General features: G+C 34.5%; 1 protein-coding gene across 2 annotated transcripts in view; it reads right to left on the reverse strand.

Moving 5' to 3' along the window:
• The window catches only part of LOC148954434 (peroxisomal N(1)-acetyl-spermine/spermidine oxidase-like), a 57,136-nt gene extending 36,274 nt beyond the window's left edge, over positions 1–20,862 (reverse strand). The window contains exons 1-3 of one of the 2 annotated variants that reach the window (XM_089086513.1): positions 20,608–20,860; positions 11,293–11,563; positions 6,053–6,269 (exon numbers count right to left, since the gene is read on the reverse strand). In XM_089086513.1, the coding sequence (XP_088942639.1) occupies positions 6,053–6,269; positions 11,293–11,563; positions 20,608–20,797 (678 nt within the window). In that variant the 5' untranslated portion in view covers positions 20,798–20,860. Of the gene's footprint in view, positions 1–6,052; positions 6,270–11,292; positions 11,564–20,607 lie in introns of both variants that reach the window. The other variant, XM_089086514.1, reaches the window with a different exon arrangement.
• Positions 20,863–21,971: the final 1,109 nt, after the last annotated feature.

Raw genomic sequence — 21,971 nt, forward strand, 5'->3', positions numbered from 1 at the left:
GAAAAAAAAAAAAAAATTATCAGCAGAAAATACAAAGAACAAACAGCGTAAAGCAGAGGGGTCCCGAAACTTTTTGGACCATGGGTCGGATATCGGAAGGGAAGGGATTGCATCCCGGATTAACACCTAGTCGAGCAACCATCAGCCAGATATCATCACAGCCATGGAACCGCGAGAGTTTTTCAAGGTACAAATTGCAAAAACGGTGGATTCGAATGGCTTTCCCGACTGAAGGCCCGTTTTCTCTGGTTTCTAATGATTCAATTATTTGACCAGGACGGATACAGTGTCAGATTTTATTTGAGAGCGCAGAGTCATGACAAGAGACAGATCCCCAAATATATAGATACTGCCTGAGTGCTGCAGACATGCATTGATTGCTTCTAGTGTGGACAGGGGTTGGCAATTTAAAAAAAAAAAAAATGTAACGTAACGTTTACATGTAAAATATGATTTTTTACATTAAATTTTTACATGTAAAGTATATACCTCAGTCATAAATGTTTTCGAGGCCAAAACTGGATAAAACGCTTTTGTTATTTGTTACATTTTAACACGTAAAAGAAAAAAAATCCATTTAAAGTACCATCCCTGACTGTGGACATGCACAGGACATGCATCCCTGGAGTACCCCAAAATAGTGGGTACTCTACCCCATAAACAGCTAGTGGCCCTGACTGGGAAAGATCCTGTTTTCGTCAGATTTTAACAGAGTTCAGGTTCTTCTTAAATAGCCTCAAAATGTATAGTAGCTTACACTGCTGAAGAAATAAAAATACACAAAACATTTGCCAAACAAGCAATAATGTGGTCTGACAACAGCAAACCATCTGCAAAACGAACCCCCAGAACAGCTATGACGAAAAACCTGCATCAGAATTGCAAACTAGAAACTTAAACTGACCTATCCTACTAGCTGATTCCCTTGCAGGGGTCAAATCTCTACAAATTTCAAAAGAATTCCTTTTACAGGTACACAGGCCTAACAAGCCATTTACCCTTACATTTCTCTTGCCATCTTAAGGGCCTCTTTCAACAAGAAGTTGCCACGGCTCATGAGTCTGCTCTTCAGTTTTACGGAATCTTTTCTTCTACATAGCCTTGAATGTGATGAAAGGTTGGTCTTATTTGGCGATATCTGCTCTTGCACTGGAAGTAAAAGCAAAGATCTAAAAGACGATATCTGCCTGTGCAGATATCGCATTTTGAGTCACAAGAGAATACAAGTTTTCCGGACAACGCCAAATAAAACTACAATATATCTTGGCTATTTTTGTAGATATCACGTTTTTGACTCGACCAACCGATAGAGCGGAGTGTCTTTACTTGGCATACGCAGAAATCTCAATTTCGCTCGTCATGTCAGATATCGCCTTTTGATTGACGGCAGCCGAATTTGTTAAAGCCATGGTACAATAATCACACGGTAGATACAAATTCACGGAAAGAACTGCTAAATAGCTGTTATCAGTAATTAAAAACAGAAGTGAAAGATCTGAAATCGTTTAATAATCAAACAAGCTAAGCATCCAGAAGGATGGCTTCAAGTAACGCGAATAGGTGTGCAGTACACAATATCTCATCATTTTGTCTCAGAACGTTAATGCTAACGTCGGTTAACAGATTTCCTAGCAAAAACCGATATCATATGTCTCATACATTTCATGGATAATCGAATCCTAAAATTAGATTCAACTGATGTTAAGTAATAAGCAGGAAAGGTCTTGCTCACTCATCATTGAATTTTGTCTTTAGATACAAAACACTTTCCAGGAGAGGACAGATGAGACTTTAGGAAACATGAGATCCACTGCAGTTGGCGAACTTATTGGTTTGGGTACAGGGCTCTGTCTCACTACAAACGTGAGACAACGAACCCACTTTACGTACAGATTCAGGACAGTTAGTCTTAGTATTGTAAGGAGACCGTCAATTCAAACAGTGGCGAGGCAAACTTGAAAGTCACTTCCACGAAGGATTTCGTAGCCTATTTTGAGTCCGTCTTCCATTGTGTTCGACCTTTTGCAAGAGAATTAGCAAACTAACTTCATTGAGCTGTAACTGTAACTTTACCTTTGTTTTATCTGTACCCTTAGTAACTGTATATATGTAACTGTAACTTTAACTATACCTTAGACTGTAACTTTATTGATGTAACGATACGATTTGCAGACAGGATACCAGGATAATTAGCAATAAATGACAGATCAGCGTCTTTTGAATATTTTCGAACGAGTCCAAACAGCCTCCTTGTCAAAACTTTCGCCGAAGAACCATCGAAAACAGTTTTAAGAGATTCACAAAAACCCTTAGCACCAGTTTTTCTTAATATTCACAAGCCATTTATCGTTCAACGGTTTTACCGACTTAACAGACTCATGCCCATTAATTTTAAGGATCGCTGGTTTATGTTTGAGGAATCATTTAATTCGTTTCGAATCTTGGATACGGAGACTGTAGCGTAAGTATTTTGTACAGACACTTTCAGAGGCATCAGTGGAGGAACGTCTGCTTCATACGAGTCAAAACGACCGGACAAAAACAATAGCTGGTTTTTAATTCTTCCAGATTTTCGACGAAAAACTACGACAAATTCACAATCTCTTACAGCTTGGTCTTTAGACCTAGAAACGCTTTCCCTGTTGTCCAGATTCTCAGATAACCAGCATATTCAATTCTTTTGGTAGTGAAAATAAATTCCTACTTTTTAATAAAGTCTTCAGATGCAAAACTATGACTCTTCTACGCCACTACTAGCGCAACTAGCTGTTACTCCGTTAGCCCGTAGTTGTGAATCCCTACCTCTCCAAGTTCTGTCACCTAAGATCAAACTTTTACAGGTTCCCACCCTCTTAGCTCATGTCAGAACCTAGTTTCACTCACAACTTTCCGAAAGGTAAATTGTACATAATTAGTATCATAGAATATGTCTCTCAACATGATACTCCAATACTGGACATTTATATATTGAGAAGTTATTATAATTGAGTTTGTAAACCCGACATTACCTCACACCAACATAATATGACCAAAGTGCTGGTGAGGATAGCCTAGATAAAAAGGTGAGGATTTTCAGTGATGCTGTGGTTTTATTGTGGTATGCTCTGGGTATGGTTCACCACGTGCTGTGGGTATGCGGTTTGGTATGTGGTATGCTCCACCATAAGCTCTGTTCTTCACCATAGTAGATGAAACTTTCTGGCAGGGTAGCCTTGACCAAGAGCAGTCATATCTCTCAAGGAAACTATAGCCTTGATAAGACCAAGACTTACACTGAAATTTGAGTAGTAGATAGTTTGTCTATGCTGTGTCTGTTTAATGAAATGGACTTTTCTAGGCTGTTGAATTTCGTCTACAGCCCTAAGCTATTTGACTTTGAGTCGAATCCCTGTCGTAACATAATGTTTGCTGTAACCAATATAAAGTGAGTCGAAGGAAGTAGGTCTGATAGTACCAGCAAAAGGTGACGACTCTTGGAGTGCATCGCGAAATGCTGAAAACCGTGTAGTAACGAAGTTGGGACCCTCTACTGGGACCATCTCCATTTCTTTGGCTTCTAATCCCTTTTAAAATATAAATAGTCACGATATGCATGATAAGACATTAACAGAATGATGATAATATAAAATATAATATGTTAATAGCAAGATCTAGTTGTACGTTCCGTGACTAAAAACTACAAAGTTTCAGTCATAGTAGTAGGACTGTAAAACCAACTGACAGAAAGAGAAGTTACTCGGATGAATCTCACACACATTTACAGGTAGAAAAAGACACGACTCCTGGTAGAGCCAATGCCCTGATACCCACAATTCAAAACCAAAGTCTTACTTTCCAGGAAATTTTTGGAATTTACAATCTAGGCAATGAAATCGCAATCCAAATCGTCAGTTTGACAGCATTCTCATGACTAAGCTTGTCAATTGGACAGCATATTTTACCATACAGATTATGAATTTAAAACCCCATTGTCTATGGGGAAGGTCTAGGGTATGTTGTGTCAGCAAAGAAAAGAAGCACGAATATAATTAGAAATAGTGCTATTCTTGTATCTTTGATCCACACTGTCTTTGGTCTATGTCAACTAGGGGCGTTTTTAGAGGTATATTTACTTAATAAAAAGAAAAGCAGACCAACCACTATTGAGAAAAGACAAATTTTTATTATATCCAGCTGAAATAACACAAAAAGTGATGTGAAGTAGCATAGTATATAGCAAATGAAGCAAGAGCATTCACACACTCACAGAAAATTTTACAAATTTGTTTTTTATTTATAGCTCAATAGAGCTTGTTTCGTTTTTCAAGAGAATAAAAACAAACCTTATTTTCGCTCTCCTGAAAAATGATAAAATGTCAGAATTAACTTTCAGACATTTTTTCAAAAACAGGGTGTTCAAATATAGAGATGGAGAGCTAGATAGACCGAGAGATAGAAAACTATCTCTATATTTTAGGACTCTCTAGCCTCTTTTAGAACAACTAGGAGTTCTTTGTCACTCACACATTATTTTTGAACATTTTGCTCTTACCTTATTGAAAGGAAATTAGCACCGTTACATTTTGTTATTGTTATTCTTTGGATTCAGAATCATTATATATATTTTAGTCAGGTAGTGAAAGAAGTTTTTGTAGCACAATTTGAGGTTGATCCCGTTTTTCACACCTTTCCTAGATTACATATGGATCTGAAGAAACCTCAGGTAAACAAGAATGAATGAGAATAATTTCTCAGACCAGACCACCTTTCCATTCATAAAGGCTCCTGGACGTGGAGTCGAAATATTCGGATTTTTACTACTTAATTTTTTTTTTGTCCACAGCTTTGTGTAAATATAATATTCGTTTTTTCTATATTTTCAGTTATTAAATTCTAAGAATGAAAGAGAAATTACGATTCTTAATAAAAACCAAAAAGGAGAAAGCGAAAAGGTGAAAGGTTTCATCTTATAAACTTGTAAAGGTAAAAGTTGCATGGACTGCAGAAGACATCTTACTTTCTCGTGCAAAGGGAGGGGTGAAATTGAGATATGACTGGTCTAAAGGACCTACCAAAAGGAAAATTAAATTTTTCTTTGTTTTCAACATCGCCTTCTCCATCAAGACAATGACATTAATCAGGCACATACTCAAAGAGCCTTCAGAACTGACTTTGACCTTAAAATCTAGACTTTCCCCATAGGTTTGCACTTTTCAAACAATTTATAGTTTTTTTCGCGAATTTAGCCTTGCCTGACCCCTACAGGCCCCAAAACTAATTCCCATGCACACCCCTGACATTTATGTTTACAAAGCTTTTTAAACTAAGGCCTCTTAACTAAACAGCAGACCTCAAGTTCGGGTCTAGAATGAAGGATTCTTTCACTAGGGATCGTGAATTTAGTTTTTTTTTTCGTAAATTTATCTCTGCCCGACCCCTACCGGCCCCCGAACTAATTCTCGTGCACACCCCTAACATCTATGCGTACAAGGCTTTTTAAACTAAGGCCTCTTAACTAAACAGCAGACCTTAAGTTCGGGTCTAGAATGAAGGATTCTTTCACAGGAGATCCTATGTCCAAGACAAAGGCACACAAAGGCAAATTTTTATAGTAGTTCAGAATCTCAAAGGTCCTAAATTAACGTCCCAATTTCATTTTCAAATTGAATAATTGATAATAGGCCTTAAAATATTCATTTACTTTTAAGAACTTACATTGGAAAACCTAATGGTTTAGACGTTAGGGTCTAAGCCTTGAGGGACCCTAGACTACACCTTATGTGAGATAATTGGATTTTAGGGATAATATTTTCTTGACACAGGATTTTTCATCGGTTCGGTGGTTTCAGATTCCCGACAGATATATAAATATGGTTTCCAAAGACCTTCCATATAACTTTTCTAATAAAGATTACTCTTCCTAATATTAGTTGCCACTACTGGGTTCCAAATCTGTCGTCAAGTTGAGTTTAGAAATGCTCAAAGGTAGCCCTGTAACTCCAGATCCCACAGGGTTTCAATAAAGTCACCTGAATAAACTTAAAAAAATAAAGAAAAAGAGTTAATCTATTACCAACAGAAGGCTGAACAGTGTCTCATAGCCGTCACTCCAGACTACCAAGGGATCTCCAGGACAAAGCCAGTATTCAGTATGACCCCATCCCCCTGTTTCTGACCAATCATCAGCAGCATCAATAACATTCTCAAATCTATGATGCCAATCAAACAGTTTTTCACGCAAATCTTCAGATAAGTCATTTAACTCTCCAGCTCTAATGCATTCATCTAATCTGTAACAATTAAGAAATACAGTAGATAAAATGAAGAACAGACAACTGATAAAATGAAGATAATAATTGATGAAATGAAGAACAGCAGAAAAATTGAGTTTAAAAATTTGATGACACTTAGTGACTGAAAAATTACATGACTTAGTTTTTTTTTAAAATAATTCCTTTACTTTAAGTGTAGTCTCAGTTTTCATGAAATGAATAGGGCAAACTCATAAGACATCATACGAATGACATAATTCTTTTTTTTAAGAAATCAACAGTTAAATACACTGAGCATCAAGTTACTGAATTTCCAAATCCAGTTCCTTTCTATTAAAAATAAGAAAAGAAAAAAGTACACATAAAATCGTTAACGGCAGAATTTATAAAATGAAAACAAAGAAATTGTAGGGCAACCACCCCCTTCTACGTCCTCTAGTTTTTGCCTAACTTCCACCCCTTCAACACCTAAGACATCCAATCAAAGTTTGAGGTATACATTTTGTTCTAGATAATCAAAATATCCGATAATTATGCCTCCGGGGATGCCATAAACAAATCTGGTCACATTGATTTTCGGTTCTGTTTTAACATTTTAATGCATTAAGTCAGAGATCTTTTTAATAAATAAGCTCAAAATGCATATATTTAAACAAACAAGCATTTAAAACAAAATATAATACAATAAGGTTCTTATAGTGAAATAGTTGATCAATGTTTGTTTATGCTCAAGATTGTAACATGATGGGGGCTAGAATGGCTTCAGCACTGTAGAAGGCTGAAACTTGTGGGGATTTTCAATTCATTTATTTGAATAGCGGTCCCACTAACCATCCATCGAAAATTCAGCAGCTCAACTATTGAACTCTGTTGAAATTTTTTTTCCAAAGTATAAATAGCAAAATTAAATATTGATTCCTAAGGAAAACAGCAGAGAAAAGTTTTACAAATTGTGTTTTATTAACCAATAATGAAAAACAATGTCAATTAAAAATGGAACAGAAAACAAGTTAGAAATCTTTTCCATAAAAGGAGTTTTCCAAAAAATAAAGAGTTACATTAAACCAAAGACGAGATGAAAAAAAAGGTCAAATAATAAGTTAACCTTGAAACAAACTTAAATCGCTATGAATAAATTTATGAGTCCTAAAACGAAGAGAAATCACAATGACTCAATCAAGCCAAACTTAAACGAATATAAATTACCACAAATAGAAGTAGGACTATCTACCCCTAAGGCATCTAGAGATTAGAACGTCGTTAGTGGTTTACTGAAAACAAAATATATTTTAAACATTTTCTCTTTTATAACGGTAGTAAATCTAAAATTGCTTAGATTTTTAAGAATATATATCAATACACATATAACTGTCAATCTACACTAATTAGTCCTTGACATACAGAAAATCGCAGTTAAGAGTAAATATGTTGACACTGACTTAGAAGTAACTGACTTAGAAAGTAGATGAGAAAAAATGAGAAAATTAATAACAAAAGTGACTAATATAGATGAGTAACAAGAAATAAATTATGACAAGAAAACAAATAGAAAGAAGAAAATAAATTATAATCAGAAATGATCACATATTACATAAGAAAAATGTGTACCCAGTGAAAAAACAAACAAACAAACAATGGATAAAAATCAAAGTAAAATACATAATTCTAAAAAAATAATATAATTTCCAAATACTTTCAAAAATTTGTAAAGCTATTTGTAGTTCAGAAGAGATGAATACCTTATTTCAACTTTAAAAGACATTAAAGCATTTATTATTACTTTTCTTGACCTCTGGATTGCTACAGAGCCACAGGGACAAGATGAAAACAAAACATTGACTTTGAATTCATTTATCAAATAATTTTTAACGATTTTCAAAAATTTGAGAGAATGTTTGTAATTTATAATTATTACAAATTCAAAATCCAATAAAGTATTTATAATCATATTCATAAATATAATTAGTAATTATGTAAATTTATAATTACTTTGCTTGACCTCTGGTGAATTGCTATAAAGCAACAGGGATAGGATGAAAACGAAACATTGATTTTAAATTTATTTATCACAAATTTGTTAACTATTTCAAAAATTTGGGAAAAAGTTTGGAATTTATAAGACATGAATTCTTTATTACAACTTCAAAATTTATTATATCATTAATAATTACCTTGCTTGTCTTCTAAAGGATTGCTACAGAGCTACAGAAATCGAACAAAAAAGGAACATTAACTTTAATTTTATTTAAATAAAATTGTATAATTGATAGTGATTGGGAATGAATCCCAAAAAAGCTCTAGATTCCTTTATTTATTGATAGTGATCTATGTTCTCTTTATGCTTTAATTATTGCTTGACTTTATTTCTGCTCCTCTTTAGTTTAGTGTAACTCTTTACTTTTTCTGAATAACTTTTTTTGTCACAGAAGTTTTTTTTAGTTAATGCACAAAATCCAACTTTCCTTTGAGCCGCAACATTACCATTATCTGATGAAGACCATAGACGTAGATATGTCTAACCATTTAGAGTGGTAAGAAGGAGAGAGAGACTGTAAAAAATGACATATTTATACAAATATTTCCCCCTTTTTCTGGATGAGACCCCATCTATCTTCCTTCAATTCTGTGAACGCATGATGACACATAAGAAAATGAAAAAAAGGAGAATTTCTGGATATAGATCAAAAGGACATGGCTAATAACAGTAAAAGAAAAAAAAGAAGCAATTTGGACTAATATTTGTAATCCTTCTTTAGCAAAGAAAAAGTTAAAACCAAGAAAATACACATTTCATTTTTCTAACACAAAAAAATTGATGGCTTTCAGATCTGACCTTGATTTTCCTTGGAAAATAGAATCATAACTGGATTTTTCTCGGTAGAATATTCATAATTCGTACTGTACCTAACTCATTCTTGAAAAAATTGGATTTAATGAGCAAAGATTTTGGACAGCCATATGGTGCAACCAACAACTTAATTATAATAAATTAAAAAAGAAGAGATTAAACCAATAGAACATTTGTTTCACACGAAAGTAAAGAGCCACGTTAAAACCTTAAAAAAACCTAGAAAATAGGATATATAATAGAAACCTGAGTTATGTATATTAAAGTTTAACTTGTGTTTTATTGAAGCATATTTGAATAGCCGGTTCTTAATTGCAAAATTTAATTATCCAATAGTCTCGGAGAGCTTCTAAACAAAAAATAATAGTGGGCGCAACAAATGCACCTAAATGAATCCTCTTATTCTCAAAGACGTGTGATCAAAAATTAAAGTCTAGTGATAAAGATTGGGAAGTTGGAGGATGGGGTGGGATTAGCCAGCCAGTCCTCCTCAAATAAGGTATTTACTGATCATTTACAAGCTTTAACAGGCTTTTATGTTTCTTTTTCGTACACAACTTATTCTCTTCATTCAAAGAGGATGATACTTTTGAGAAGAAGTTAGTTTTTTTTTGTTGCTAATTTGGTAAAGCATAAAGGTAGACACATTTAGCTTTCACTTTCATTTTAATCACTCCTATTTAACCGCTCATTGAATCAAATGAATCATGTTCATTGAATCACTTGAACATGGAGGTTCAAGCATTTAGTATTTGCTTTCTTTTTAATCACTCCCATTCAACCACTCATTGAATCAGTTGAATTATTCTCACTTGAATCACTCCTATTGAACCGCTTACTGAATCACATGAATCATTTTCATTAAATAACTCTAACATGGAGGTTCAAGCATCTAGTTCTTGTTTTCTGTTTAATCAATCTTATTGAACCACTGATTGGATTACTTAAATCACTCACATTGAACCACTTATTGAATCATTTGAACATGGAGGTTCAATCATCTAGTTTTAACTTTCTTTTTAATCACTCCCATTTAACCACTCACTGAATCACTTGAATCATTTTCGTTGAATAACTTGAACATGAAGTCTCAAACCACTGAATTTCACTTTCTTTTAAATCACTCACATTGAACCACTCATTGAGTTACTTGAATCACTCCTATTGAACCATTCATTGAATCACAAGAATCATTTTGAACTCACTTGAACATGGATGTTCAAGCATCTAGTTTTTGCTTTCTTTTAATAACTCCTATTGAACAACTCTTTGAATCAGGTTAGGTTCGAATCATTTGAACATGAAGGTTCAAGTATCTAGTTTTTACTTTCTTTTTAATAAACACTCCCATTAAACCCCTCTTTGAAACATTTGGACACGAAGGTTCAAGCACCTAGTTTTTATTTTCTTCTTAACCACTCCCATTGAACCACTTATTGAGTCATTCTCATGAAGTCACTTGAACATGAAAGTTTGAGCATTTAGTTTTCACTTCATTTTTGATCACTCTAAAAGTTTTTACTTCTTATTTTCTGGTACATGAAAGTATTGATTTAATTTATCAAAAATATTGTACCTTAAATACTCAATAATGACATTAACAAAAACAATAACTCTGCAAATACTTGAAGTGGATGAAGTGGTATCTTCCTCTCAAAATCGTCTTGAATAAGCCCCTAGGAAAATTGGAAAATGCTGTTCAGTCAACACGACTGTTTTGTGGTTGAGACCCCCTCCCCCATGACAAATTCACCAATAGCACATTCTCTTAAGACTCAAACATATCTTAGCTTTTTACAATCGTCTCCACCAAAAAGGACAAGAACCTGAAATGACATCTCTGCAAGGGTCAATCTTCAGTATCACTGTCTAACTTACACAATTTTTAAGGTCAGGCAGTAGGGATAAACTTATTGCTTTTAACATATTATTTCTTTTGAAGAGCTTATTCCCTTTAAATTACAGTAAAAAAAAGTTCAGAAGATAAAAGAAGGGTGGTGAAAGGAAATCATGCTAAGGAACCTGTGATACTTCCAACTAAAACGCTAGCAATAACGAAATTTTTTTTCTACAAAAATGTGTGCTTTTGAAGACTCTCACCATGTATATAAATTTTCTTTTCATGGCCATCACCCCTTATCCACCATCCTCACATGACAAAATAATAGATATAAGTGAGCCTAAAATACTTACTTTTGCCTAAAATACTGATCCAAACTACCATCAAAGCTTTTTAAACATTCATAGGATTCTTTCTCAATTTTTTCCATGATTTCAAACATCTTCTCCCAAAGTTCAGGCAACACAATACTCCCATCCTCATCCAAAATTTCTATATTAGGTCCCACACCACTTGATTCAAGAGATGGATCAAATGCAATACAATTGTTCCTACTGGCCATTGTGTAAACAACATTCTCTTCTTGTCCGTGAATCCACTGGGCCCCAATTTCAATCAATGAGCCTTGGAAGAAACGCTGAATTGTAAATACAATTTAGATACTTTCAAAAGAAAACTTTAAAACAGGTGATGCCATGAGTCTGCAAACAATGGGGAGAAAGAAGATCTACCTAATAAAATTTGCCTGAAGAGCCAATTGAAAAATTCTACACTCTGGTTTAAAGATTTACTTTTTCCATTTTAGACCCATTTGCCCATACAAACGGTATAAAAATGGCGAATAAAGTATAGGGGGAATATCAGGTACTTTCTAGTGGAAGGAGGAAGGCTGAAACGACAAAATGGTTTTTTTAGGCCCAGATTTACCCGAGAGGGATCCTTTGGACAAATTTTAACAAAGTTTCTCCTATTGCTACTATGTTATCTAAGCTAGCCACCTTTGCCAGCAAAATTCATGGGTGCAGAATTTTTTCGGCTCAATAATCCAGAGTTTTATGTAGGGTCTTAAACAGAACGGCAAGAGAAGTCAAAGTCCTTCTTCAAAAAAACTGCTTTAGACTTAAATTGGTTATTTATTGCAATGCCTTGAATATGAACAGATAAGCCCTCAATTTTGTGTTTTTCCATCTTAATAAGTAAGAGCTCTAGAAAAGGTCTCAAAAGAGGGGCAGAGTAAGATATTAAACTCCTTTCCATAGTAGTTCATGTCAGAAGAATTCCTGGTATTGGTTTTCAATGTCAAATCTAGAGCTTTTAAAACATAAAAATCAAAGTCTGGTGAATATTTTAGTCTTTACCATGGAATTTACTGACCTGATTACACAGTTAACAGTCACACAGTTACACAGTTACCATTTCACTCTCCTAAATAATTTTCTGTTTACTTATCTCAATTTATCTAAAGAACTCAAAATGAAACTTTTCCACTCCTATAAGAAGCCTAACAGTTTTGAGGTGGTAAAAAAAACTAAAGATAAAGTACGCCTCAATTGATAAATAGAAAAAATGAAGAAGAAAAAAAAGTATGTAGATATGCAAGCTTCCACTTCACCTTTGAGGCTTTAGTGAAAACTGAACAAAACAATGGATGTTAAATATTAATTGCAGAAAAATCATGTTCAAGCAACCATCCCCCATTATCTTGGTACTTGGTAAACCTACTGTGCAAAATGTGTTGTCTTTATTGCCTCATCATTGAAATTCAATAAATGAGAAGAATAAAATTAGTAAGATAATAAGATGAATGGACGAAAATGGAAACAATGACATGATAACCACTTAAACCTGGGCCTTCCTAAATCTCATTCTCAGCTGGTTAATGCAGCAATTTCATCAACTTAATTTCTAAATTTTGTAAAAAGATGTATAGCATAAACACAATGACTGGGTTGATCAAAACAGATGACACTGCTGACAGACTATCAATCATTGCCAGTAATAACTGTGGTTTAACCGGCCAGGTATTTTTATTCACATAAAAACTTAATCATTTAGTAGAAAATAAAAGGGAAATAGCTGGCTAGTGTAATATCAGATGCCATTTTGATTATTGATTCCAAGTACAAAAGAACAAATTAACCATGGAAAAAAATATTTCAAGTTCATGGACCAACTAAGCAAATGTGAAGTGCTTGGATATATTTGACAAGGACTATTGTTAGCATTAAAACTCTACTTTCCATCAAAACAAACCTGAGCTTAAATGCATTTTAGTAACCAAATTTAGTTTAGCTGAGCCAGAGTTGACAACTCTAAATGAAGTGGGAAAATCTAAGGAAAGTAAACATGAAGGATGTGCGAAAGCGCAGGATGCCTGGCCTCCAGCCCCCCAATGGACCAGCTGGTTATAGGAAAAGAGAACATCAGTGCCCCTTTGGACTATGCAGTCTAATGCCATCAATTTTACTTCTTTACCTCTTTAGCCTAGAAAGTGACATCCAGCCTATTTACTCTATCAATGTCTAACAATATTAAAAACCTTTTTCCACAGTCCAACAGCATGCTAACAGTTTTGTTAGCACAGTTAAAAAGACACAGCAGGCCCTTCTCCAGTTCCTGAAGTCAGCTTTAAATGAGTATTGTGATAAAGTGAAAGATATGTATGCATTTCAATTTCTCAGATGTATTTTAATAAAGTCAGGAGGGCTCCCTGCTCAAATCAGCTTCTAAATGATGAACTAGATAATAATTCTCATTATTTTTTATAGCTAAAAGGTAAGGCACTGCTAGCAGCCGGGTTCTGGAGGGGGAAGTTGCCCCCATGCCCCATAGCAAATTACGTCCCTGGGTATATCTCATTTACTTAAAACACAAATTACATAAGAGAAGAAAAACCGTCAAGCCCATTTGAAGGTGATATGCGAGCGTCTCTTGAAGTATCAATGCTAAAGCACAGAGCCAAAAAAACTCCATTTCATCTAAGGTGTCTGTTGCCAATGTTGAAGGGCTAGTGAATCAAGCAATTGTCAATAAGTTGCAAACTGAAGTTCTAAAAATGGCGGAAGTTGAGCACAACAGGCAGAAAAGATGCTTGAATGTAGATGCATATGGTGTCACCCCTCAAACCAATAATTCGAATTCTATACAGAATTTCCTAAGGAACGAGTTCCAAATTGATGTTAGTGTAGTGACCAATTTGCAATGGCAGCCGAGTACTAGCCCCAACCCCAAAGCTGCTAGTTCATCTAATTGGCCTGATCCATTGCTCTTCTTAGTCAGTTCATGTGAATTAAAATTACTATTCTAATGCAGTCCTGCATCAAAAAGGGAGACATCTGTTTCTATTCTGAACCCTCAAAAGAAGACTAGCTGTACAAAAAAGAGCTAGTAGAAGAGACCAAAAAAAGAGCTGCTGAACAAAACTTGGGAATCAGAAAAGGGTATAGTGGTAAAAAAGTGGCCAAAACTGGGAGCCATTGCCCTGGTCACCAGGATGGAGCTTACTTCCTATATATAGTGTAAATATTGTTTTAGGAAAAAAACTATCAACCAAAATAGCTACAATAAAACTTGTGGATTGGATGAATGAGGGGTACAAATAGGGTTTGATTCCAGCTGTCTTATCCCTTGACTTAAAGAAAGCCTTGGACACAATTGACCATAAAAAATTATTACTTAAGCTGGATAAAATCCGCGTGACTGGAAAAATCTTCATACGATTAAAAATCTTACTTGAGTGGCTGGAAGTAAATTTTGGTGAATGGGTGTTCAACTTCTGTAGCTAATGGGATAACATGCAGAGTAACCCAAGGGCTTATACTAGGTCCTTTTTTATTGATTGAACTAAGTATTATTTGTCAGAGACTGGTATAATCCTTTTTGCAGATGATATTCTTTTACTTGTTGCTGTACCATCAGTTAATCTACGTTTTGGTAAAATGAGAAAGGCATTTGTTGAGTTTGTTGAATGGGCAGAGTTTAATCTTTTGACATTAAATTATACCAAAACTAGCCTAATTACATTTTATTTTCTTGGAGATCTAGCATTGAAATTAACTCAGAACTAATAGTAAATGGTACTCAAATAGAAACAGCAAGGGTAACAAAGTATTTGAGTTTTATAATTGATGAAAATCTATAATGGGAAACACACTCTGATGTTATAGCTTCAAAATTGTCAAGATCTCTGAGTGTGCTTCACCAAGTTAAAAAGTCTCTTGGTTTCAAAGAAAATTTTTGGATTAATTTATTTTGCTATTTTTTAACCATATATTTCTTATGGTTGCCCTATATAGGCAGGTCATTTTGTATCACGGTATAAAAAAATTCAGAAAATACAAAATAAAACTGTTAAACTTTTGTCACTTAAAATATTAATGAATGTTACATTAAGTATCAATTTCTTGATATTTCAAAAACTAAAGGTTATCAAGTTAGTATTTTCACATATAAATAACTTAATAATATACTTGCCTCTTCTTTAAAAAACACTTTTTCCAATAATAGTGATCTCCATAGTCATGATAAACAAGAAGCATTGAATCTAGTGTATCAATTTAGAAATATGATTAGAGCTTTTTTTGTAATAATAAATTCTGACCCCTGCTTATGGAAGCTATACAGATATACAGCTATACCCCTGCTTATGGAAGCTGATTGCTATACAAAATGCAAGTAGAGATAAGATATTTATTTCAAAAAAATCGCTATCACAAGCCCACAAAGGGCCGAATTCGGACTTTGGAGTCGACAACATAAATGGTTACACTAAAAATGCAAAGAACAAACTTCTAACAGAACAAACGTTTGTTCTAAAAGAACAAACGTCATCTTCTAACCTTCAAGGCCACAGCAAAAAGATTTTTCCTGGCAAAAGAATAGAATTTATGTATGTGTTTAATGTAATTAGGATGGTTTTAATTTATGTGGGGATTTAATATTATTATCATGTAGAATAATATAAAATAATATTTTTTAGAATATCAAGAACAGAAGACTCCTACCTGCTGCCAACAAGCCCACAAGGGGTTTTCTTAGCAGGTGCAGCAAAAATGTTAGGTTTTTTTTTTTTTTTTCAAATAAAATTATTTATCTTAAAAATAAGAAAGTAACTGAAAGTAGTGCAAAAGAATAGAGGTCTAACAAAAGTCAGAATGGAAACACTAATGAGTCATTGTTCCTTGAAATAATATGGTTAAAGTTATACAAACTATGATTCAATTGTCCCAAAACTCCCAGAATTAAAGCATGGGTGCAATGAACTGAGTCCAGATACTGTTTGTTAAGTTTGTCATAAGAATTCTATGATAAGACTTGAAGAATCCCATATTCAGATTTCTAAATACAACCTGTGGAGTAACCTGAATGACCCATTTTGTCAGAGAGGAGTTGTGATTTACTGCAAACAAGGACTGAAAGCTGAAACTGAAAGTGTATTCAATATTCATTCTAGCATCTATTTGGTTGAAAATGCATTTGCCAATCATGATTTTGGTCTTGAGTAGTTTATGTTGTTTGGTGTTTTATATTGTAGTCCTTCATCCCTGATAAATTTGTTGCACATCTTGCTTTATCTGACATCATTTCGAAAACAAATAGTAAGAAACATTCTGCCATGTTCTGTTTTGGAGACTTTAAAATGCCCAAGGTTAGTTGGACAGATGGCATAGGGGTTTCCCTGCAGAATAGTCCCCTCTCTAACACAACAAATGTCATTTCTGAATATTTTCAAACCCAGGTTGTAAACCAGCCAACCCGTTTTAGATAATTACAGGAGCCCTCACTCCTAGACGTTGGTATTGCTAGCAAACCTGACAGAATCCTCTCAACATCTCCTCTCCCTGCAGTTGGTTGTAGTGAGACATCTGTATTTTAACATTTTAAACCAAAATACAAGTCAACCTCAAAGTAAAACGTAGGGTCAAAAAGACTTTTACAAATTATCAAATGATTTGCCAATACCTTGAAAGGTTGATTCGGAGGTGCTTACCAGCACTGATGATATTGAAACAAATTAGAATAATTTTAAAACCACTCTGATTGATGCAGAAAAGAGGTGCACTAAAGAATATTGGTCAGTTGCCCAAAAGACCCTCCCCCAATTGCCACACAATGTAATGAAGACATTTAGATGAAAAAAAGAGCATGGAAAAGTATAATAAATGTAAAAGCAATAAATGTAAATTATAACAACTGCAAAAAGTGCTGGAATAAGTTGAGAAACCTCACCAAAAAAGGTGGTGAAAGAGTGTGAAGAGTTGATTGCTGCCAAACCAGAAACAAATCCCAAAATTTTTGCTATTATGTCTCTTCTGTAAACCCTTCAAGGTGGTGTATCACTTATCTCAACTAAGAGGACAGTACTAAGTAATTAATCCTAAAGGTATTGCTGATATGCTGAATGATAGCTCCAGTGCAAATTTCTGGACTAAGTCAATGCCCAATCAATCACCTGCAATGCCATCACCTCTGATTTATACATAGCCTATATGTCTCTTCTAATTATAATTACTGAAAACACCATCAAAAGAATCAAGAAGCTTGATGGAAACAAAGCTGCTGGGCTAGACAATATCTAACCATAATTACTGAAAGAAACTGCCCAATTTATAGCAAAACCAGATGACATTGACTTCCAAAATCCTCGTAAGTTACAGGAAACTTCCCCATATCAAGCCTATTTTCAACAAAGGACAAAAAGACCTAGCTAGCACTTACTGTCACAACAGTCTTAGTACTTTGTAAGGTTCCAGAAAGTATAATAAATGATGTGTTGGTTGATCATCTAGATAACAACCAGTTACTCAGCAAAAGCCTGCAGGGGTTTCACAAAGGTTGCTCCATTGAAAATAACCTCATTGAGTCATAATATAATCACTAAGCTCCTTGCCCAAGACCCCCCAGTTGACATCATTCTGCTAGATCACGCAAAAGCTTTTGACAAGGTACAACACAATCTCATGATATTGCAGCTATATGTAGCCTATATCGAGTCCATGCTGAGGTTATAGGTTAGGCTTTCTGGTCAAATAGAAGACCAAAGGGTCTCATAAACATCAAAAATAGTGCCATCTTCTGTGAGCCAGCCATAATGGCTTGGAGGCTCTGAGATCAGCAGTCTCCCACAGGGAACCAGCTTGGACCCTACACTGTTGAGTATGAACATCAGTGGCTACCCAAAAAACCTGAAGAATTTGTTGACATTACATGCAGATGACTGTAATCTACTAGGGCAGGCCAGATGTATTAAAGAACGATTAACTGTCCAAGAAGACTTCAACAAGCTTTCAAAATGGTCTAGAGACCAGGCATGCAGTTCAATGCATCCAACTGTAAAGCTCATCATCTTGGCTAAAATAACCCCAACCAATCACATACTATTGAGAATAACCAACTTGAGGTGGTAACTGAAGAAAAGACTTTTACTGACACAGAGCTTAAGGTCCATAGCCATGCAAAAGCTCAAGCTGCAAAAGAAAACCAGCCCTTTGGGTTCACCAAGAGAACTTTTACTACCAGGAAGCCATGTGTTTTTCTACACTTAGTGATCAGTATGATATTAGGGCATACTCAGTATACAATGTATGCTACAGCACTGGAGAATGTTCAGCACCTAACCACCAAGCTCATACCACACCTGCAAGAAAAACCTTGTGAAGACCAGTTTAGCTCCCTAAGATTCATAATATTGGTGTACAGTAGAAAAAGGGGAGATATCATAATGACTTGCAGGTTGTTTGAACATGTGTTCAGTTTCCTACCCACTATTCTCAAGTGCCACCAGGGGAAATAGCCAGAAACTACAGGCTCCCCAAAGTCAACAACATGTGTATCAGAACTTCTATACTGTTTTCTCTGTGCCCCTGCAGAATAGTCTCTTAGATGCTTCTGTTCAATCAAAAACTGCTGAATCATTCAGGAAGGGTGTTGATTGTGACTGGACAAATGTGGAATGGAAGCTGACATGGGATGCTGCCAAATCTTAACAAAGTTCATATCCTCAGCAAAATTCTCTATAGGAGATTCAACACTACCTTTTCTCATTGGCCAATGCATTTTAAGGTAATGACATGTTCACAAACTACCATATGAAAATTTTGTATGCCATTTCTGGAGTGTAAAGGCTAGAAGAACAACAAGGGTACTACTGCAGTCTCTATAGATAAACATATTTAACTAGAGATTTATTATTTATCTCTTTTATCCTCCCTTTCCTAGTTCTCTTAGTAAGAGAGAGAAAAAAAAACAATTTGGGAAAAATCTCCCTATTAAATAAATTTCTTCTATCTTTTCCCACTTATTTTACATTTTTTATAACTAATTGAATTTTACAGTGTATTTTCAATAGGCTGACTCTTCTCCCTGCTGATTGTATCCCTTGTCAAGCTTCTTTGCTTTTAAATTAATTTGAAAATAAGAATCAACCAATAGAAAATACCTTGTAAAAATTCATTTATTCACAGAAAGGTAGAATAGGATATCTTCAAATACATTTTTTTCTACATTTTATGCAACAAGAATAGTTTTATTATCATGTTTCTTTCTGAAGAGGCCAACCACTAAAATAATCACATGATTTAACTGTTGAAGAAGGAATTAGCTGTTTGTCAAGGTAAGGCCATTTCAGTATGTTATTCTAGCCTTTTTCACAGAATATTTTTTTCCTGATATATCTAGCAATCTCAATACATAGAGACTAAATTCAAAATTTTGTAATATCAAGAATCACAACACTTCAGGAGGAGATTTTAGAAGATATAGACACACAATTAGATTTTTTAATGCCTATATTTATAATTTTGTTTGAGTTTTGACAATCCATTCCTAGCCCCCTTTAATGGGGCAAATATTGAATAATTCACATAAATGACCTACAAATAAAGTGAACATACCATTCAATGCCTTTTTTATGCTTTATCCAAATATAATAATTGTTTTTGGCAATGGCATAAATTTAATTTTGAGCTCTTTACAGACCCTCAAAGATGATACCTTTTTCTCTTAACCTAATTGAGATACATCTTATATACCTCTGTTAGAGTCACTCTTGTTAAAATAAGTTTACACATAAATTGAATTAACAATGACAAATTCAAGAGTCAATAAATGCATGGAAATATATACTATGGGCTATATATTTGGGTAAGGTTGAAACTGAATTTGCACCAATAACAATTATTATATAGTCTACAGAGAGAGTATAAAAATGGCATTGAGTGGTATGTTCACTTCATTTGAATTATTCAATATCTATCTCTAATGGTGTCATATAATCCTAGGCTATACAAAAAAAATGATAGAATTCCTACTTTATAATATGCAGCAAGTAGGTTATCAAAGAAGATAGGCCTAGCCTAGCCTATTTCCATGTTTTTTAAGGCTATTTTTTTATCTGTTTTAAATCAGCTTTCATCAATTAGGGCCTATTATATTGCATTTTTCTAAATAGTCTGAGGCTATAGAAGACTTATGAAGGAGGGCTTGGGATGGATTGTCCAGAACATGACCAAAAACCATGAAAACAAACACAAAATTAGAAATCTAAAAATGTATCTTTTTATTTTGAGATGTATCCTTTGGAAGAGCTGCTATTCTTGATCTGTACACACTATATTTATCCATCAAGAAATATCATCATTTCAACAATTTTATTTAGGCTAGCCTAATACCTTTTGCTGGATCTCTCTTGGTAAATATCCGTCCGCCAATTCTCTCCTGAGCTTCATATACATGTAGATTTGACGGCGGTAACCCAAGAGATAAAAGTCGACAGGAACAAGCCAGACCAGCAGCACCTGCTCCTACTATAGCTACTTTAAGATTTGACAAAGTTCTCATAGCACTCATTTCATCAAGCATGCAAGGATCTATACTTCAAAAATAACCAAAGCGTGTTTGTCAAATGATAAAATATAATCCAAACTTGCGGAAATGATTCGACCTGTCAATAAGGAGAGCGAACCTGACAAGTTTACCAATCCATTTTTTTTATATATACAGAGCCATCTTATAGTGAAAGGTAAAAAGTAAGTCATCATTGAGAGTGATTTCACGAAGTAGATTCACTAATTATATCTATCATAATGGCTAGTTAAAGATCCATAAGAATGTTAACTTGTTTGTGATTAGTTGACTGATGCAAAATGTTTATGTAAAACTTTTGTCCTGTTCATTACTGGAAAAAAAATATCCTTCTAGTTTCTTTTTTTATTGGTTTTGGTACTGTTCAAGTTTTTATTATTTCTTCGTTTATTCTGTTTTCTTCCGTCTTTTATTCATTTCTTTATCAATTTTTAACCAACCCAAGAAATTACGAACGGCATATATAATTGGCGCTGTAGTCTTGCGTAATTACGATTTTTATAACCAAGTGTGATTGTATTGTGACCTGGCTATTAATCTAAGACAGGATTCAGCGTCTGAACGCCATTTCAAGTACCTTCAGAAAGACTCGTTCTTAGCTGTCTTATCGAGTATGGTGTTGCCTTCGATCCCAAGATGGCTGAGAATGAATTTTAATCTTATGGTATAATGCTCGAGTCACGCCATAGTCGCACCTGTCAATAAAAAGACAGCTTTTATGAATTACATGGTTTTTTTCTTGATTTTGGCGCAACGTTTGTATTTCAGAAGCGAAAATTAAAATTACAAAATTGGTTTAAAAAGTTGGCACCAATGCTAATTTGTTTCCAACTTAGACCTTCACGCCATCCTGGCTTTCTTTTTGGCGGTCGATACCTAATTTTTACGGAAAGCAGCGGTGCGCCGTCAGCTGACGCCAATTTTTCCTATTAGAAAGTAATTTAAAATCTGTTCAAAACACAAGGGTGACGTATCGTTCAAATCCAAATAAAGAGACGAGTCTGTTAAAGCCCTTTATAACTCTGAGGTTATGTATTAAAATACGACACACACAGAGCAGAGGAAAACGCAACACTTAAAAACTGTAAGATCAAGAGTAATTTCCAGACTTTTTAATCTCTTGCTATTCAATAAACGGTAGTGCACGCTTCCCTGTGTGTCCGTGTTTTCA

This window comes from Artemia sp. Qi Xiang Cuo, chromosome 3 (genome assembly GCF_049724085.1).
Source record: "Artemia sp. Qi Xiang Cuo chromosome 3, ASM4972408v1, whole genome shotgun sequence".
In the NCBI taxonomy this organism is placed as follows: Eukaryota; Metazoa; Arthropoda; class Branchiopoda; order Anostraca; family Artemiidae; genus Artemia; species Artemia sp. Qi Xiang Cuo.